The sequence below is a fragment of the Phacochoerus africanus genome, chromosome 2 (assembly GCF_016906955.1).
Source record: "Phacochoerus africanus isolate WHEZ1 chromosome 2, ROS_Pafr_v1, whole genome shotgun sequence".
NCBI classification, from domain to species: Eukaryota; Metazoa; Chordata; class Mammalia; order Artiodactyla; family Suidae; genus Phacochoerus; species Phacochoerus africanus.
The window spans coordinates 219,058,229-219,077,974 of record NC_062545.1 but is presented as its reverse complement, the minus strand read 5'-3'; the positions used below and the strand labels follow the sequence as shown (position 1 = coordinate 219,077,974).

Below are 19,746 nucleotides of genomic sequence, written 5' to 3'. Positions count from 1 at the left end.
TTCTCTTTAAAGTCAGGAACAAGATAAAAATTACAGATAGCCACCATCACTACTTGTATATGAGATTGTAATGGAGTTCCTAACCTGTACAGTAGGACATGGGGAAAAATAATTGAAATGTTTAATAATTGACAACATAGAATGAAAAATCATTATTTGGAGATAAGATTTTTAGCATAGAAAATATGAACAAATCTACAGACATCATTAATAACCATTCGGCAGGAGGCTAGGTCAATGTGATCAATATGTTAAAAAGTTAATTATTTCCACAAACAAACAAACAGAAAGGGATCATTTAAAATAACAACAAAACATAAAATGCCTAGGATCAAACCTGTTCTAAGTTATGTAAAACTTTATGCAGGTTTAAAGACTTCATAAAATTCTACATTTTTTTTTTTTTTTTTTTTTAATGGTTGCACTTGTGGCATATGGAAGTTCCTGGGCTAGGGGTTGAATCAGAGCTGCAGCTGCTGCTGGCCACAGCCCCTCAGCCAGAGCAGTGCTGGACCTATGTCCAGCTTGTGGCAACACCAGATCCTTAACCCACTGAGCTAGGCTATGGATTGAACCCACATTCTCATGGACACTGCCAGGTCCTTAACTCAGTGAACCACAATGGAAACTTCTAAAATTCTCCTTTTTTTGTCTTTTTAGGGCTGCACCCACGGCATATGGAGGTTCCCAGCCTAGGGGTCCAATCAGAGCTATAGCTTCTGGCCTACGCCAGAGCCACAGCAACGCGGGATCTGAGCTGCGTCTGTGACTTACACCACAGCTCATGGCAACACTGGATCCTTAACCCACTGAGTGAGGCTAGGGATCGAACCCACGTCCTCACGGATGCTAGTCCAGTTCGTTAACCACTGAGTCACATTGGGAACTCCGAAATTCTGCATTTTAAAGAAGCATTCTGATGTGCTACATGTGATTGAGAAAATATAAATATCTTACTAAAAATACTTTATCACTTTCTATAATTACTATACTTTCTGCAATTAGCAAGTATGTCTTTTTCTTTTAAAATATCTGTAGAGTGGTTATGTTTTTCTGTAAGAAGCTAGATAGTCAATATTTCAGGTATTGCAGAACATACTGTTTTTGCTATATTCAACTCTGTTATAGTGTGATAGCAGCCATAGACAATAACTAAATGAATGCATGTGATTGTGTTTTGGTAAAACTAAAAACTGGCAGTGGACCAGATTGGGCCAGTGGGCCATAATTTGCTCACTTCCTCTCAATAATTAAAAAAATGTTTCCCTCGGGGCACCTGGGAAGAGGCGCACGATATGGCAGATGACGAGAAACTGGAGAAGAAAAGAAGGAGAATAGAGGAGCTTCTGGATGAGAAAATGGCAGTTGATGGTGGGTGTGGGGCCACTGGAGACTGGGAAGGTCACTGGAACCATGTAAAGAAGTTCCTTGAGTGATCTGGACCCTTCATACACTCTGATTTCAAACCAAGCACTGAATCTTTCCAGTTTTTGTTAGATATATGTAAAGTTCTAGTCATTGGAGCTGGCAGCTTAGGATGTGAGCTCCAGAAAAATCTGGCATTGTCTGGTTTTAGAGAGATTCATGTTATGGACGTGGATGCTATAGATGTTTCCAGTCTAAATAGGCAATTTTTATTTAGGCCTAAAGATACTGGAAGACCTAAGGCTGAAGTTGCTGCATAATTTCTAAATGACAGAGTTCCTAATTGCAGTGTAGTTCCACATTTCAACAAGATTCAAAATTTTAATGACACTTTCTATCTGCAATTTCATATAATTGTATGTGGACTGGACTCTGTTATGGCCAGAAGATGGATAAATGGCATGCTGGTATCGCTTCTAAATTATGAAGATGGTGTATTAGAGCCAAGTTCCATTGTCCCTTTTTTACACAGGAGGACAGAAAGTTTTAAAGGAAATGCCTGAGTAATTCTGCCTGGAATGACTGCTTGTATTGAATGCACACTGGCACTGTACCCATCACAGGTTAATTTTCCCATGTGTATTGTATCTTTGCCCAGGCTACCAGAGCACTGTATTGAGTATGTAAGGATATTGCAGTGGCCTAAGGAGCAGCTTTTTGGAGAAGGGGTAACATTAAGTGGAGATGATATTGATCATATTCAGTGGATTTTCCAAAAATCCCTAGAGAGAGCATCGCAGTATAATATTAGAGGTGTTACGTAGAGATTCACTTAAGAGGTGGTAAAATGAACAATTCTTGTAGTAGCTTCTATAAATGCAGTCATTGCAGCTGTATGTGCCACTGAGGTTTTTAAAATAGCCACAAGTGCATATATTCCCCTTAATAGTTACTTGGTATTCAGTGATATAGATGGAGTATACACATTTGCATCTGAAGCAGAGAGAAAGGAAAACTTCCCAGCTCTTAGCCAGCTTCTGCACAACATTCAGTTCTCTCCATCAGCTAAACTGCAGGAGATTTTGGATTGTCTAACCAGTAGTGCTTCTCTGCAGATGAAATCTGTAGCCATAACAGCCATATTAGAGGGAAAAAAATAGAACACTTTACTGACAGACAGTAACCTCTATTGAAGAGTGCACAAGGCCAAATCTGTCCAAGACATTGAAAGAATTGGGACTCGTTCATGGGCAAGAACTGGCAGTTGCTGATGTCACCACACCACAGACTGTTCAAACTTCATTTTACTTCTTAAGGAAAATAAATCTGCACATGAGAGAAAACTCATGGAAATACTGTAATTCTTGGATGCTAAGAAATTTAATTGATGTCATTTTTAGCATTAGTGTTGCTGGAATTTGACTTTTTAAAATATGTATAATGAACCACTTTTTTTGACTTTACAACTTTCCCTTGAAGACGCACTTTTGGGGTTGGTGCTTATCAGCATTTTCATTAGTAATATGGAAAACGATACGTGGAGAGAGAGAGTATGAGAAAATGTATTGCTTCTTTTAGATGAGGCAAACACCGTCATGTGTGTGAATTTTGTTGTTATCAAAGAACACACACTTCAGTTTTCATTTGTCCATCCACATATACAAAATATGTCCCTTTAATGAAAATAAAAAAATTAAATTTAATAACATTAAATATGACAGCCTGACATCTAGGGCATATTCTACATAGCCTACTTCTTGCTTGTTTTAATATTCTTTTAATTGTAGCTGTCCAAGTGAAAATTATTGCAAAAGTTACTTTGTCCATGATAATTTGTAAGTGGTGTTATGGCCGAATACCTGTACATGGAAATGGGAAAATTTTCATGTGTTTACTTGCAGTGCTATAGAGGCCAATATGCACAACTTTTAAGCCAAGACCTGAAAGTTCTTTTAAAAGAATTGAATTTTTAAACAGCTGTCACTGATGCTTTTGCACTATTTATGAATAAAATCATATATTGTCTGCTTTTCTCACTGAAATGTTTTGAAGTATATTAAGTAGTTCCATAGTAATGTAGAAATAATTTTTAAGTGCAAGGCAGATTTACTAACATAAAAATTTTATGGTGCCTGAAATTATACTTTAGGGAGTTCCTGTTGTGGTGCAGTGTTAACAAATCTGACCTAGTACCCATGAGAATGCGGGTTCAATTCCTGGCTTTGCTAAGTGGGTCAGAGATCTGGCATTGCCATGAGCTGTGGTATAAGTTGCAGACAGGCTTAGATTCCACATTGTGACTGTGGTGGTATAGGCCAGCAGCTGTAGCTCTGATTCAACCCCTAGCCTGGAAACTTCCGTATGCCTCAGGTGCAGCCCTTAAAAAAGGCAAAAAACAAACGAAAAAACAAAAATCTTTATCAACAATAAATATCTACTGATTTAATTAAAAAATGTTTCCCTCATCAAATTCAGGAATTCCTCTAATTTTTGTTTTGTCCACACCCACGGCATGTGAAAATTCCCAGACCAGGTATCTAACCCATGTCAGAGCAAGTGGCTAAAAGCAGTTGCAGTGACAAACCAGATCCTTAAGGCGTTGAGCCACAGGAGAACTCTGAATTCCTTTTGTTTTTAAACTAAGGGATCATATTTCCATAGCTACCTATGATCAAAAGTTCCAAGGATAGTCTAACTGGAAACTACCTAAAAGGATATTTTATGTTATTTTTAAAAAATTCCAGCTGTCTTATGTTTAGAAGTTGTTAGGTATTTCCTTTATTACATATACATGGGTTATTTCAAAACCAGCATAAAAGAGTAACAATTATAAAACTGCATTGAAGAGCTTATAATCTATAACGATGTAATTTGTATGACATAGAATAAAGGGAATGGAACAGAGTTTTTTTATTCTATGAAAATTAAGTTGATATTAATAAGAACTAGATTGTTGTCAGTTGTAATCCTCTTGGAAACTCCTATGAAAATAACTCAAAAATACATAGTTTTGGGAGTTCCCACTATGGCACAGTGGGTTAATGATCTGGCTTGTCTCTGTGGAGGTTCGGTCCCCAGCCCAATGCAGTTGGTTAAGGATCTCTTGCAGCTTTAGCATAGGTCACCACTTCAGCTTGGATTTGATTCCTGTCCCTGGAATTTCCATCTGCCACAGGTGTGGCTCAAAAAGAAAAAGAAATATGTATATATAGTTTTGATACAATGAGAAACTTAATAGAAAATATCTGTAGCAGTAAGGAAGACTATATGAACAAAAAACATAAAAAGACAAAAAAAGCCTTATATAATACAAGTAGCAAAATGACAGATATAATAAATGCTACTTTAACAGTAGTTGCTGTAAATGTAAATGAATTAAACACTCAAAAGGCAGAGAAAGGCATACTAGATTGTAAAAACATCGTAAGTGTGCATCGATAAGAGGCACACTTTACATTCAAAAACACTATTAACTTGAAAGTAAAGGATTGAAAAAGATAGACTAGGCATTCACTAACCAAAAGAGAACTAGAGCAGATATATTAATATCAGACAGGAGTTCCCATCATGGCTCAGTGGTTAACAAATACAACTAGGAACCATGAGGTTGCGGGTTCGATCCCTGGCCTTGCTCAGTGGGTTAAAGATCTGGCGTTGCTGTGAGCTGTGGTGTAGGTCGCAGACGCGGCTTGGATCCCGTGTTGCTGTGGCTCTGGCGTAGGCCAGTGGCTACAGCCCTGATTAGACCCCTAGCCTGGGAACCTCCATATGCCACAGAAGTGGACCTAGAAATGGCAAAAAGACAAAAAAAAAATCAGACAAATTTGCCTTTTAAGATCTATATTTTTATTAAAGACAGAGGAAGCACTTTTTATAATGATCAAAAAGTTAATCCAGCAAGGAAACATAATAACATTTGTTTATAATTGTTATAAATTGGATTAACAGAGCTCCAAAATGCATGAAGCAACAGTAACATTTAAAGGGGAAAACAGACAATTCAACAATAATAGTTGGAGACTTTAGCACCTCACTTTGAATAATGGATAGAACAATTAGAAGATCAGCAGGGAAATAGAAGACTGGAACAACACTATAAAACAGCTAGACATACATATATAGAACACTCAACAACAGCATTGTACACATTCTTTTCAAGTGCATATGGATTCCCCAGGAAAGATCATATGTTAGCTCACAAAATAATTGTCCATAAATTTAAAATAACCGAAATTATACAAAGTATATTCTTTGACCACTGTATAATTAAACTAGAAATCATTAACAGAAAGGAGTTCTGATGTGGCACAGAGGTTAAGAATTGTGTGTGTTGTCACTGGGTGGCATGGGTTCATTCTCTGGCCTGGGAACTTCTGCATGCCACGGGCACAGCCAATAAAAAAAAAAAAAATTAGAAGTCATTAACAGAAGGATAAGTGAAAAATTCACAAATATGTGGCAATTAACAACACACTTCTAAATAACTAATAGGTCAAAAAAATCATAAGGGAAAATAGAAAGTACTTTGATATGACTGAAAACACAAACACACCATATCAAAACTCATGGTATGCAGCTAATGCTTGAAGGGAATTCATAGCCATAAACACATATATTAAAAAAGAAAAAAAATTTCTCAGATCAATAACATTCTATTTTATAGAGCAGGAAAAGAAGAGTAAATTAAACTCAAAGCACACTGAGAGAAGAAAATAATAAAGATCAGAGTAGATATAAATAAAATGGGGAATAGAAAAACAGAAGCAAAAATCAAGAAACCAAAAGTTTGTTCTTTGAAAAGATCAAGAATATCAGTAATCCTTTAGCTAAACTACCAAGATAAAAAAAAAAGAGGAGCTTAAATTGTTAAAATGAGTAGTAAAAGAGGTAACATTCCCATGTCCTTACAGAAATAAAAAGTGTTATAAAGAACAACTCTATACCAACAAATTATATGATCAAGATAAAATGGACAAATGCTTAAGAAGATACCAACTATAGAAGAAGAAGAAATAGAATGTGTGAATACACCTATAGCAAGTAAAGAAATGGAATGGTATTAGTAATTTAAAAAATTTTCCATAAAGGAAAGCTCTGGCCCAAGTGGCTTTACTGGAAATTCTGTTAAACTTGTAAGTAAGTATTGATTCCAGTTATTCATAAAAAGTGAAAAGGAGGAAACACTTCTCAACTCAGTCTATGACTTCAGTATTAGTCTGATCCGTCTAAAAGAAAAGAAAGCCATGGACCAATATCTCTTATAAACATGGTTGTAAAAGTCCTCAACAAAATACTAGCAAACCAAATCTAACAGTGTATATAAAAAAGATTAAGTATCATGACCAGGTGGGATTTATCTCAGGAAATGCAAGGTTGCTTTCACATCCCCAAAATATATCAGTATAATATACGATATTAATAAAGGACCAAAACCATATGATCATCTTTGTAGACACTGAAGAATATTTGACAAAATCTATCATCCTATCATGATCAAATTATTCAGCACGATAGGCTCAGTCTGATAAAAGTGTCTCTGAAAAACCCAGAGCTAACCTTATACTTGATAGTGAAATGAATGCTTTGTTCCAATGATCATGAATAAGACAAGGATATCTGCTCTTACTACTTCTATTTAACAGTATACCATAGATTCTAGCCAGGGAAATTAGGCAAGGGTAAGAAATAAAAGGCACCTAAAAACTAATCACAAGTGATATGATCTAGTATATAAAAAAATCCTAAGGAATTAATAAACTACTAGAACTAATCAATGAGCTCAGCCTGCTTGCAGTTTAGAAATACAAACAGTTGCATTTCTATATGGTAACAATTGCAATACAAACGTGAAATTAAGGAAACAGTTCCATATACAATAGCATAAAGAAATACTTCGGTATAACCCTAACAAAAGAAGTGTAAAACTTCCTTACTGAGAAATATAAAATATCATTCAAAGAAATTAAAGAAACACTTGAATAAATGAAAAGATAGCTCATGTGTATGTTGGAAGATTTACTATTAAGATGGCAGTATTCCCATAATATGTATGTTCTGTGCAATCTCTACTGAAACTCTAGCTATCTTTGTTGTAGAAACTGGTAAGTTAATTATGAAATTCATATAAAAATCAAAGGGACTAGGAATAGCTAAAACAATCTTGAAAAAGAACAAAGAAGATGCATGCTTCCTAATTTCAAAACTTAGTCTACAACCGTAGTAATGAAGACTGTGGTGGTGGTGTACGGTTAGATATAGAGATTCATGGAATAAAATTGAGAGTCCGAGAACAACCTCTAGTGTTAGGGTAACAGATTTTTGACAAGGGTGCCGAGACAATTCATGGTGAAAAGAACAGTCGTTTCAACAAATTGTGCTGGAAAACCTGGATATCCACATGTAAAGTAATGAAGTTAGATCACTAACTCACACCAGTTACAAAAAACAACTTAAAATGAGTCATAAACCTAATCTAAGAGCTAAAACTATAAAACCCTTAGGAGAAAACATAGGAATAAATTTTTGTGTACTTAGATTAGGCAATAATTTTTAAAATGTGGTACCAGAGCACAAGCAACAAAAGAAAAATAGATTATTTGGAATTCTTCAAAGTATTTGTTCTGCATTAAAAGATACTGACAGTCTCCAAAGAAGACATACAGATGGCCAAAAAAACATGAAAAGATGTTCAGCGTCACTAATTATTGGAGAAATGCAAATCAAAACTAATATGAGGTACCACCTTACACTGGCCGGAATGGCCATCATCAAAAAATCTACAGACAAATGCTGGAGAGGGTGTGGAGAAAAGGGAACCCTATTACACTGTTGGTAGGAATGTAAATTGCTATCACTGTGGAAAACCATATGGAGATTCCTCAGAAAACTAAAAACAGAATTACCATTTGATCCAGCAATCTCACTCTTGGGCATCTATCCAGAGAAAACCATGACTTGAAAAGATACAAGTACTCCATTGTTCATTGCAGCACTATATACAGTAGCCAAGTCATGGAAACAACCTAAATGTCCATCAACAGAGGAGTGGATAAAAAAAATGTGGTACATATACACAGTGGAATATCACTCATCCATTAAAAGGAAAGAAATAGTGGCATTTGCAGCAACATGGATGGACCTAGAAATTATCGTGCTAAGTGAAGTTAGTCAGACAGGGAGACACCAACATCATATGCTATCACTCACATGTGGAATGTAAAAAAAGAATACAGTGAACTTCTTTGCAGAACAGATACTGACTCACAGACTTTGAAAACCAAAGGAAACAGTTGAGGGGTGGGGTAGATGGGCTGGGGGTTTGGTATGGAAATGCTATAAAATTGGGTTGTGATGATCGTTGTACAACTATAAATTAATAAAATTCATTGAGTTAAAAAAAATACAAAAATGTGAAAAGACAACCCAGGGAATGGAAGAAAATGTTTGCAAATAATATATCTGACAAAGGTCTTATATCCAGAATATATAAAGAACTTTTACAGCTCAACAATACAGTGACAAGCAACCCAATTAAAATAAGGGCAAAGTATTTGAATAGCTATTTCTCTAAACAAAATATCCAAATGATCAGTAAGCATGTGAAAATATACTCAACATCATTATTCATTAGAAAAATGTAAGTCAACGTGGGATTAAGATGGTGGAATAGAAGGACTGGAGCTCAACTTCTCTCCTAAAAACAACAAAATTCACAACTAAAGGCTGAACAATGTTCATGCAAATGGACCGGAAACTTTCAAAAAGACATCCTTCCCCAGAAGACAGAGGAGGCTACATCAAGAGGTGACTTTCAGAAGACATTCTGGGTACCACATAGAGGGTCACTGCAGCTGGAGGCTAACAGACTTTGTCCAACACTAGACCATGTCTTCAGAAACAAAACCAGATTTGTCATGGCAACTGAAAATGTCACATACTCAGTAACACAGATCAGCAGCTACAGAAGAACTAAGAGCTAAAATTCTAGACATCCACAGCAGCGAGGAGGCGAGGTCGCCACTGTTCTCATGGAACACACACCCCTCAGGCAAAAATACTTGTCCCAAATGGAACCAAGTCATCCTAGGCTAGTCTTGCTCTCCCTTCCCTTATTTTCCATATCACATTACAAAGCAAACAGAACATCAGTGCATCTCTCCGGGAGAGAAATTTATTTCACTCTAAGAAAACATGAATAACCACAGTTATCTAACCTAACCTACAGCATTTCTTTCTTTGGAGACAGAACCATATGCCTCTCTAATGAGCAGACAGGTCTGTGAACTCATTTACAGAGAATGTAGTAATTTCTGAAAAAAATGATTACGTCTTTTTGAAAAAAAGGATTCAGATGACTGAATCTGTCTCATTCATAGAATGTGCCTGACTGTGACCCAGGTAGGGGCACATGATGATTTTTTTGGACTCTGGGGCACTTTGGCCCCTTCCTTCATAAAAAAAGGTATTAAAAATTGTATTTTATGCCTGCATTGGTATAGAGAAAGTCTAACCCTGTCTGAGTTCGTTATTATATATTCATTATTATTCTATTCATTTTTTGGAAATAATTAAAATTAAAACATTTTCATGGACCACTAAAAGTACGATGGACCCCAGGCATGGTAACGGTAAGTCAACTCTGGACCATAGACTTGATTTTTTAAGCTACTCAACATTCTAGCCACACATTAGGTGAAAGAACTTCTGTGACATTCTTGCCAGCAATGAAGGTCTGTGGTAAGAAAACTGTTGTTCTACCAATTAACAAAATACCAATGAACTCTGCACTCCAACACAAGCAAAGACATCTTTACTCCATTAAAATGCCATCTTTCTTTGTAATAACTTTGAGTACTTGAAAAAGAATAACACAGTGTATCAAATAGGCATCATTCCAATAAAGCATGATTATTTTGCTAGTGCAAGGCAACAAACCCTAACTTTTTTGTACTTACGCTTTAATTTTATTTTTACTTTACTGTTTGGTTAAAAAAAAGAAAGACCTGGTATAAAACTGTAAGTAAAAATGAGTAAAATGATGCTATATTTAGCAGGACTGAGTTTCTTCACATAGTTCTCCCAGTCTGGTAAGCATTCACTATGTAACTGAGCAACGTCAGTTCAACATTTCAGGTCTTGACAAATAGCTTGTCATGTAGTCAGACTGTGATAAATTAAAGGACTTAGGAAAAGAGAATAAAATAATGGCTTAGATCTGAAGAAAAAAAAGAAAAGAAAATGTAAGTCAAAACCACAATGAGATATTTTACTCACAAGAATAGCAAGCATAAAAAAGATGGACAATAACAGATGTTATTAATATGTCAAGTTAAACACTTATTAAGTAGAGCACAGGGTGCCAGGTGGTGAGCCACAGTTCAACAAAAGGTCATAGGAAAAAATGAGGTAGAAAAGTTTACTACTCACAGGTTTCAGAGGAAGTACCTAGGATGCCTCAGGGTGTCACATGGGGAGGTCAGGGCACAGTGAAGACAGAGAGGCAGGACTTGGAGCACTTGCCTTTATTTGGGTTCATGGATAGACTGCTTTGGGGTTTGTGCACTAAGGCCGATTGGTCAATTCAAACGAAAGAGCTGGATTTAGGTAAGCCACATGGGGGTCTTATAGAAGGGATGCATAGGGCTAGGCACTGGGAGGCTGGCAGGACTTGATCACAAGGGCTGTTGGGGAAGTTGTATCAGGAACTTAAAGTTTGCTTGTGACTCTGCAAGCTGCTATCTAGGGCATGCACTTGCTTGAGGGGGCTAATGTCAGTTTCAGGTCACTAAGCCTGTTGGCCAAGCAAAATAGATACCATGTCAGCAGTTCCATGGAGTAACTTTGGTAAACTCTCCACCCAAGTATTGGCAAGGATGTGATATAGTGGGACACTCATATATTGTTGTTAAAAATGTAAAATGGGAGTTCCCGTCATGGCACAGCGGAAACGAATCCCACTAGGAACCATGAGGTTTCAGGTTTGATCCCTAGCCTTGCTCAGTGGGTTAAGGATCCGGCATTGCCCTGAGCTGTGGTGTAGGTCGCAGATGTGGCTTGGATCTGGCATTGCTGTGGCTCTAGTGTAGGCCAGTGGCAACAGCTCTGATTAGACCCCTAGCCTGGGAACCTCCATATGCTGTAAGTGCAGCCCTAAGAAGACAAAGGACAAAAAAAAAAGTAAAATAGTGCAGCTGCTTTGGAAGATAGATTGGCTACTCCTTAAAAAGATAAACTCAGTATTATCATATGATTCAGCATTGCCACCCTAAGGTATATATGCTAGAGATATGAAAAAATACATCCACAGAAAAAATATATACATGACTATTCAAGGCATTGTTATTTACATTAGCAAAAAGATGGACATAAACCAAATGACCATGAAATGATGAATGATTAAGCAAAATGATATATCCATACAATGGAAATTTAACTGGGCAGCGAAAAGAAATGAAGTACTGATACATGTTATAAATGTGGATGATCCTTGAAAACATACTAAGTGAAAGAAGGTAGAAAAGCCATATATGATATGATTCCACTTATATAAAATGCCAAAAATAGATTTATAGTGATAAGACTAGTGATAACTCTGGACTGGGGAGTTGATAAGGGTGATTCAGGTGTGACTGCTAATATGTATGGAGATTCTTTTCTAGGAGATGCAAACGTTTTAAAATTAGGCCGTGGTGATGTTTGTACAATGCTATGAATATACTGAAAACATTGAATTGTATACTTAAAATTGTTGAACTTTATGTGAATTATATATATCAACAAAGCTATAAATAAAAAGCAATACAGAAATTTTTTTTGTTTCTTTAAAAGACAAGTTTTTAACCTCCACTGCTTAAAATAAGAATCATTTATTTAATTTAAAAATTTTTATTTTTTATATTAAAAAATTAAAGCACAGTTATTTACAATGTTGTGCCATTTTCTGCTGCACAGCAAAATAACCTAGTCATAACATATGTATACATTACTTTCTTACACTATCTTCCATTATGGTCTATTGCAAGAGATTGGACATAGTTCCCTGTGCTTTACAGTAGGACCTCATTGCTTATCCAGTCTAAATGTAATTGGTTGCATCTTCTTTTTTTTTTTTGTCTTTTTTTTTTGCCATTTCTTGGGCCGCTCCTGCGGCATATGGAGGTTCCCAGGCTAGGGGTCGAATCGGAGCTGTAGCTGCCAGCCTACACCAGAGCCACAGAAACACAGGATCTGAGCCGCGTCTGCAACCTACACCACAGCTCAGGGCAACGCCGGATCGTTAACCCACTGAGCAAGGGCAGAGATCGAACCTGCAACCTCATGGTTCCTAGTCAGATTCGTTAACCACTGCGCCACGACGGGAACTCCCCGGTTGCATCTTCTAACCCTAAACTCCCAGGCAATTCCACTTCCCCAACCATAACCACAAGTCTGTTCTTATGTCCCTTAGTCTTTCTCTGTTTTGTAGATAGGTTCATATGTGCCATATTTAAGATTCCACATATATGAGTGATGTTGTATGGTATCTTTCTTAAAAATAATTTGTTTTTGTATCATATTAGCATTTTCAGGTTCTCCTACTGATGTTCTTAGAATTTCTTTTTTTTTTTTTTGTCTTTTGTCTCTTTAGTGCTGCACTTACAGCATATGGAGGTTCCCAGGCTAGGGGTCTAATTGGAGCTGTTGCTGCTGGCCTATGCCAGAGCCACAGTCATGCCAGATCCCAGCTGCATCTGTGACCTACCTACACCACAGCTAATGGCAAAGCTGGATCCTTAACCCACTGAGCAAGGCCAGGGATCGAACTTGCAACTTCACGGTTCCTAGACAGATTCGTTAACCACTGCACCACGATGGGAACTCCTCCATTTAAATTTTTTTGTTAAGGTTTTATTTCTACATTCTCTGTTTCCTGAGAATGCTTCTGTGTTCTGGGCATCAAGGAAGGCAGAATATGGATTTTACACTTAATGTTTCTTTTATTTTCTGCCTTTATTAAGACTATGGTTTTCTTTTATCCTCAATTTGTATTTAACACTGTTAATTGTGGGTGTTTTTTTTTTTGTTTTCCTTTTAGTGCCGCATCCCCAGCACATGGAGGTTCCCAGGCTAGGGGTCTAATATGAGCTACACCTGCGGGCGACAGCCACAACAGTGCCAGATCTGAGCCACATCTGCAACCTACACCACAGCTCATGGCAACACCAGATCCTTAACCCACTGAGTGAGACCAGGGATTGAACCCGAAACCTCATGGTTCCTAGTCGGATTCATTTCTACTGTGTCATGACGGGAACTCCATGTTTTCTGATTATGGGATAATACCTTTTAGTATGCTGGAAGTGGTTATATATAACAGTATTTTATTCTGGGACCTTTTGGAGGTTGACTGAGTATGTTAATTGTCTTGTAGATTTTACTTTCCTTACTGGTACTGTAATGGCAGCAACAGAACCTATCGGCATGGAATATCTCGAGGTGCTGAAGCTCCTCTCCTTGATGACTTTGTCATGTCTTACCTTTTTGCTCAGGTATGATTATATTATCTTGTGCATGTGTTAAATGATAGCTTGCTATGTGGTTAATCAGAAAGATATTCATATATGGGGAAATTGATGTTCTGTCTGCATAGCAGGTGCAAAGAGGTAACAAAATTGAGTCTTTTATCGCTTATTTTTAGTCCTATAGTTTATGAATAGGATCTACTTTATGAAAATGCCTAGAATTTGTCCTTTTGATTTTTTTTTTTATTTTAGTGCTTTAGATCATTTTAAGGATTTCACAAACGTTTAGACTGTTTTACAGCATGATTCATGTGGATGTAAGTGGCTGGAATATAGGAAGGACAGTAAAATTTTTTTAAAGAAGTTTTTTTTTAAAAAAATTCTTTAACAACTTCAGACTTAATGAATGGGTAGTGAAATGTAAAGAAAGTAATTGCATAAAAAGTGAGCTGTAATAGTTTGTGTATCCCCTCATAGGTGGGTAGATGGATGTTGATACTTTGAGATCTGTGTTCCAGCTATTTATTTTTTTTATTAAAGTCCAGTTATTTGTTTATTAATATTGTTAAAATACTGTGTTATTTTTGAACATTTTATAATGCTTTCTTATTAATTACCTTGATTTAAACAATAATTGCAATGTTTCAATTAAATGTTTCATTAAATACCTTTTATTTTTAATGTGCTATAAGACTGAGTAGAAACTAAAGAAAGAAAAATAAATTACTGCTTTTGGATAAGGAAATGCTTTTTATTTCCCCAAGGTGTCAGATCAAGGAGTTCTAAGTCACATTTGCTAATATCATGGGAAATAATCTCACAGATGCTCATAGGTCACATTTCTAAGATGTCTAGTAGGCCTAATTCAGTTTGTGAGTAACAAACTGAAAAACATTTCTCTTTTGCAGTATGAGGGCAACCAGCTTTTGTGTGGGGCGGCCTGAAATATGCTTAATAAGGCTTACTGTTTTAACCATTTTTAAGTGGACAAATCAGTAGTATTAAGTACATTCATATTGTTTAGCAGCTATTACCACCATCCATCTCCAGAACATTTTTCATCTTCCTAAAAGAAACTTTATACTCACTAAAAAAAAAAAAAAAAGCTCCTCGTTTCCCTCTCCTCCTGACCCCTGGCAGCCGCCTTTCTACTTTCTGTCTCTCTGAATTTGCTTGTTCCAGATACCTCAAAAAAGTGGAATTTTACAGTATTTACTCTTTTGCAATTGGCTTATTCTCCTTACCATCATGTCTTCAAGATTCATCTAGGTCATAGTGTGTGTCAGAATTTTGTTCCTTTTTAAGGTAAAATTGTGTATACTATGTTTTGTTTATCTGTTCATCTGTTGTTGGATAGTTGGCTTCCTTCTGGCTCTTGTGAATAATGCTGCAATGAACATGAGTGTACAAATATCTTTCTGAGACCCTTTATTCAGTTCTTATGGATGTATATCCAGAGGTGGGATTACTAGATCATATGGTAATTCTATTTTTAATTTTTTAAGGAACTTCCATACTCTTTTTCATAACAGCTACACCATTTTGTATTATTACTAGCAGCACACAAGCGTTCTGCCTCCTTACCAACACTCTTACTTTCCGTTTTTTTTTTTTTTTTTTTTTGTAATGGCTATTCTGGTAGGTGTGAACTGGTATCTCACTGTGGTTTCGATTTGCATTTCCTTAATAACTAGTGATGTTGAGCACTTTTCATAAGCTATTAGCCGTTTGTTTATTTTCTTTGGGAAAATTTCTATTCTAGCCCTTTGCTCATGTTTTAATCAGGTTGTTTTTTGGTTGTCTAGTTCTGTATATTCTCTGTATTCTAGTTATAAACCCCTAATCAGATAGAGGGTTTACAAGTATTTTCTCCCATTCCTTGAGTCACCTTTACAATGTTGATTGTGTCCTGTGATGCCCAAACATTTTAAATTTTGATATAGTGCAATTTATCTATTTTTTATTTTGTTATCTATGCTTTTATTTATTTATTTTAGGGCCGCGCCTGTGGCATATGGAAGTTACTGGGCTAGGGATCAAATCGGAGCTGCAGCTGCCAGCCTAGACCATAGTCATGCCAGATCCAAGTTGTGTCTATGACCTACACTTCAGCGCTAGATCCTTTAACCCACTGAGCAAGGCCAGGGATTGAACTTGCATCCTCATGTATACTAGTCAGGTTCTTAACCGGCTGAGTCACAACAGGAACTCCAATGTTATTTATGCTTTTAATGTCAAGTCCAAGAAGTCATTGCCAAATCTAAAATCATGAAGATTTCCCCCTTTATTTTCTTATAAGTATTTTATGGTTTTACCTCTTATGTTTAGGTGTTTGATCTGTTGTGGGCTATTTTTATATGGTTTAAGGTAAAGGTCCAACTTCATTGTTTTGCATGTGGATATCCAGTTTTTCCAGCACCATTTTTTGCAGGCTGTCCTTTCTCTATTGAGTGGTCTTGGCACTCTTATCAAAAAGCATTTGGCTACCAACCAACTTTTAAACATCTTCTTTTGTTTCAAAAGTCATTAATAAAAGAGATGGGCTTCTTGGAGTTCCCATCACGGCGCAGTGGTTAATGAATCCGACTAGGAACCATGAGGTTGTGGGTTCGATCCCTGGCCTTGCTCAGTGGGTCGAGGATCCGGCGTTGCCGTGAGCTGTGGTGTAGGTTGCAGATGCGGCTCGGATCCTGCGTTGCTGTGGCTCTGGCGTAGGCCGGTGGCTATGGCTCCGGTTAGACCCCTAGCCTGGGAACCTCCATATGCCACGAGAGCAGCCCTAGAAAAGGCAAAAAGAAAAAAAAAAAGATAGGCTTCTGAGAATAGTGTACTATGAAGTTATGACTTTGTGCTGCTTTGATAGTATTTCATTTATTCTGCAGATCTGGGTTATTTTGGTGGCATGCTAGTTAAGTCCCATTAATAAGGCAATTTTTCCTAACTACTTCATCCTAATATTAATACTTTGACATCTCATACTTTTGATCTAGAAAAATTAGGGTGTTTTCCAATTTTGTCTTCCTGGGAGGGATTTTCTTACCTAGGATGGCAAAACAATTTCACAATAGAATCTTAATTGTATCTAGACACTACCACATGTAATTACCTGTTTCTTAATGTTTCTCCTCTAAATACATGCCCAGAAAATCAATAAGGTAGTAGTTAATTTATTCTCAGATTGTATTGATAGCAGATTAGACTTTATGATGCTAGACTAAATAAGGCAAATTTGATCAGTAACATCACCAGAGTATAAGAATATGTTGATATTTTTAAATAACTGAAAAACTAGCTCAGCCATTAAATTGTCTTTAAAATATGTAAGATAGTATTGTAGAAAAATAGATTTGGAAAAGGTAAGCAAATAAAAGCCAGATGTGAGATGGGCCTTTTAAATTTACTCTCTACTGAAGATTGTGTTTATATCATCAAATATGGCTACTCAGGAAAGAAAGAAACTATTATCATGTGAGCAGCTTTTAATTAGTTCATATAAATTCAGCAAAAAAAGTGGATATTTACTCCATGTTCTTTCTTTGGTTCATTTCTAATTTTGTGACTTTAACTCTTTTCTTATTTTTTCTGGCTGAATGCAGATGAAATTTCATTCAGATATTTTCAGCTATCCAGATGAAAAACTACTTTTCTGCAGTTTTAATTAAATGAAATTTTTATTGATACATACCATGATGTTTAGGAAGGCTAGTTTAAAATATGCGTTTTGGCATTTGGGACTCTATCTCATTTGTAACTTTTATAGGTATTTGGTTGCTTATGTTCTTAGACTGCTCTCAATTTTTTTTATACACTTAATGTCATTTGGGCATGAATTCTACAGAATATCATCATAAACAGAATTAATTATTCTCTGGACCTATATAGTATTTAGAACAAATGCATGCTATTAAAAGTAATCTAGCTAACCATTAGTTATATGTAGCTCTTTCTTTTTATTTTTATTTGCCTTTTCAGGGCCACACCCATGGCATATGGAGATTCCCAGGCTAGAGGTCGAATCAGAGCCGTGGCTGCTGGCCTACACCACAGCCACAGCAACACCAGATCCAAGTCACATCTGAGACCTATATCAACAGCTCATGGCAACACCAGATTCTTAAGCCAGCGAGCAAGGCCAGGGATTGAACCTGCCTGTCTTCATGGATCAATTTCATTTCTGCTGAACCACGACAGGAACACCTTGATCTTTTTAAATGCATATCTGGAAATTATGTTATAGGTTAAAATACAATAGTGGATTATAATGTGATGAAAATTATGAGATATTTTCTTATAATTTATTTTTTTTACTTTAGTGGCGACATGATTTTTTGTATGGATGGGTAAAGATACCTGTGACTCATGAAACTCAGGAAGAATGTCTTGGGATGGCAGTGTTAGATATGATGAGAATAGCCAAAGAAAAGGATCAAACCCCACTGGACATCTATAGTTCTGTCAGGTAATTTTCTTATGCAAATCCATATACATAAATATGAACAGTTGGAGTTTTATATAATTTATTTGTATTTTATGTGTTTGCTCATACTTTTTTGGTGGTTTTTCTTTTAAATTGAATGAAAGCTTCTTTAAATTCTGTAGTACTTTACAATATTCAAAAATTTCAAACACATGATTTCACATAATTCCATAATAATTTTTTTTCACTTACCCCTTTTTATGCCCCTCAGCACTTCCTTCTCCCCAGTGATTACTACCAGTTTGTTCTCTGTATCTCTGAGTCTGCTTCATTGTTATATTCACTAGTTTGTTGTGGTTTTATATTCCACATATAAGTGATATCATGTAGTATTTGTCTTTCTCTATCTGACTTGTTTCACTTAGCGTAATGCCCTCTAAAACCATCCATGTTCCTGCAGATGACGTTATATCCTTATTTTTTATGGCCGAGGAATGCTCCATTGTGTGTGTGTGTGTGTGTGTGTGTGTGTGTATACTGCATCTTTTTTATCCATTCATGTGTTGATGGACACTTAGGGTGCAATATCTTGGCAATTGTAAATAATGCTGCTATGAACATTGGGGTGCATGTATCTTTCCAAATTAGTGTTTTGGTTTCTTTCAGATATATACCCAGGAGTGGAATTACTGAGCCATATGGTAGTTCTGTTTTTAGTTTTTTGAGAAACCTCCATACTGTTTTCTACAGTGGCTAAACCAATTTACATTCTCAACAAGAGTGTACAAGGGCTTGCTTTTCTGCACATCCTGGCTGACTTTTGTCATTTGTGTTCTTTTTGATGATAGCCAGTCTGACAGGTAGGAGGTGATAGCTCATTGCATTTTTTTTTTTTGTCTTTTGAGGGCGGCACCCATGGCATATGGAGGTTCCCAAGCTAGGGGTCTAATCAGAGCTGTTGCTGCCGGCCTACGCCAGAGCCACAGCAACGCCAGATCCTAGCCATGTCTGTGACCTACACTACATCTCATGGCAATGCCGGATCGTTAACCCACTGAGCAAGGCCAGGGATTGAACCCGCAAGCTCATGGTTCCTAGTCAGATTTGTTTCCAATGGGAACTCCTCATTGTGGTTTTTATTTGCACTTCCCTGATGACTGATGAAAAGATTTGAGCATCTTTTCATGTCCCTGTTGGCCATCTGCATTTCTTCTCTGGAAAAATGTCTATTCCATTTTTCTGCTTGTTTTTAAATCAGGTTGTTTGTCTTTTAGATGTTGAGTTATATGAGCTATTTATATATGTTGGATATTAACAACTTATAAGTCATATCATTTGCAAATATTTGCTCTCTTTCAGTAGCTTTGTCTTTTCAGTTTGTCCATGGTTTCCTTAATTGTGCAAAAGCTTTTAAGTTTAATTAGGTCTTATTTGTTCATTTTTGTTTTGATTTCCTTTGCCTTA

General features: G+C 36.5%; 1 protein-coding gene and 1 pseudogene across 2 annotated transcripts in view; both read left to right on the top strand.

Annotated features, from left to right (window-relative positions):
• The window catches only part of JAK2 (Janus kinase 2), a 143,311-nt gene that overhangs the window by 62,925 nt on the left and 60,640 nt on the right, over positions 1-19,746 (top strand). The window contains exons 5-6 of one of the 2 annotated variants that reach the window (XM_047767684.1): positions 13,775-13,892; positions 18,179-18,324. In XM_047767684.1, the coding sequence (XP_047623640.1) occupies positions 13,775-13,892; positions 18,179-18,324 (264 nt within the window). Of the gene's footprint in view, positions 1-13,774; positions 13,893-18,178; positions 18,325-19,746 lie in introns of those variants that run through there. The other variant, XM_047767685.1, reaches the window with a different exon arrangement.
• On the top strand, positions 794-3,390 carry LOC125120019 (NEDD8-activating enzyme E1 catalytic subunit-like; annotated as a pseudogene).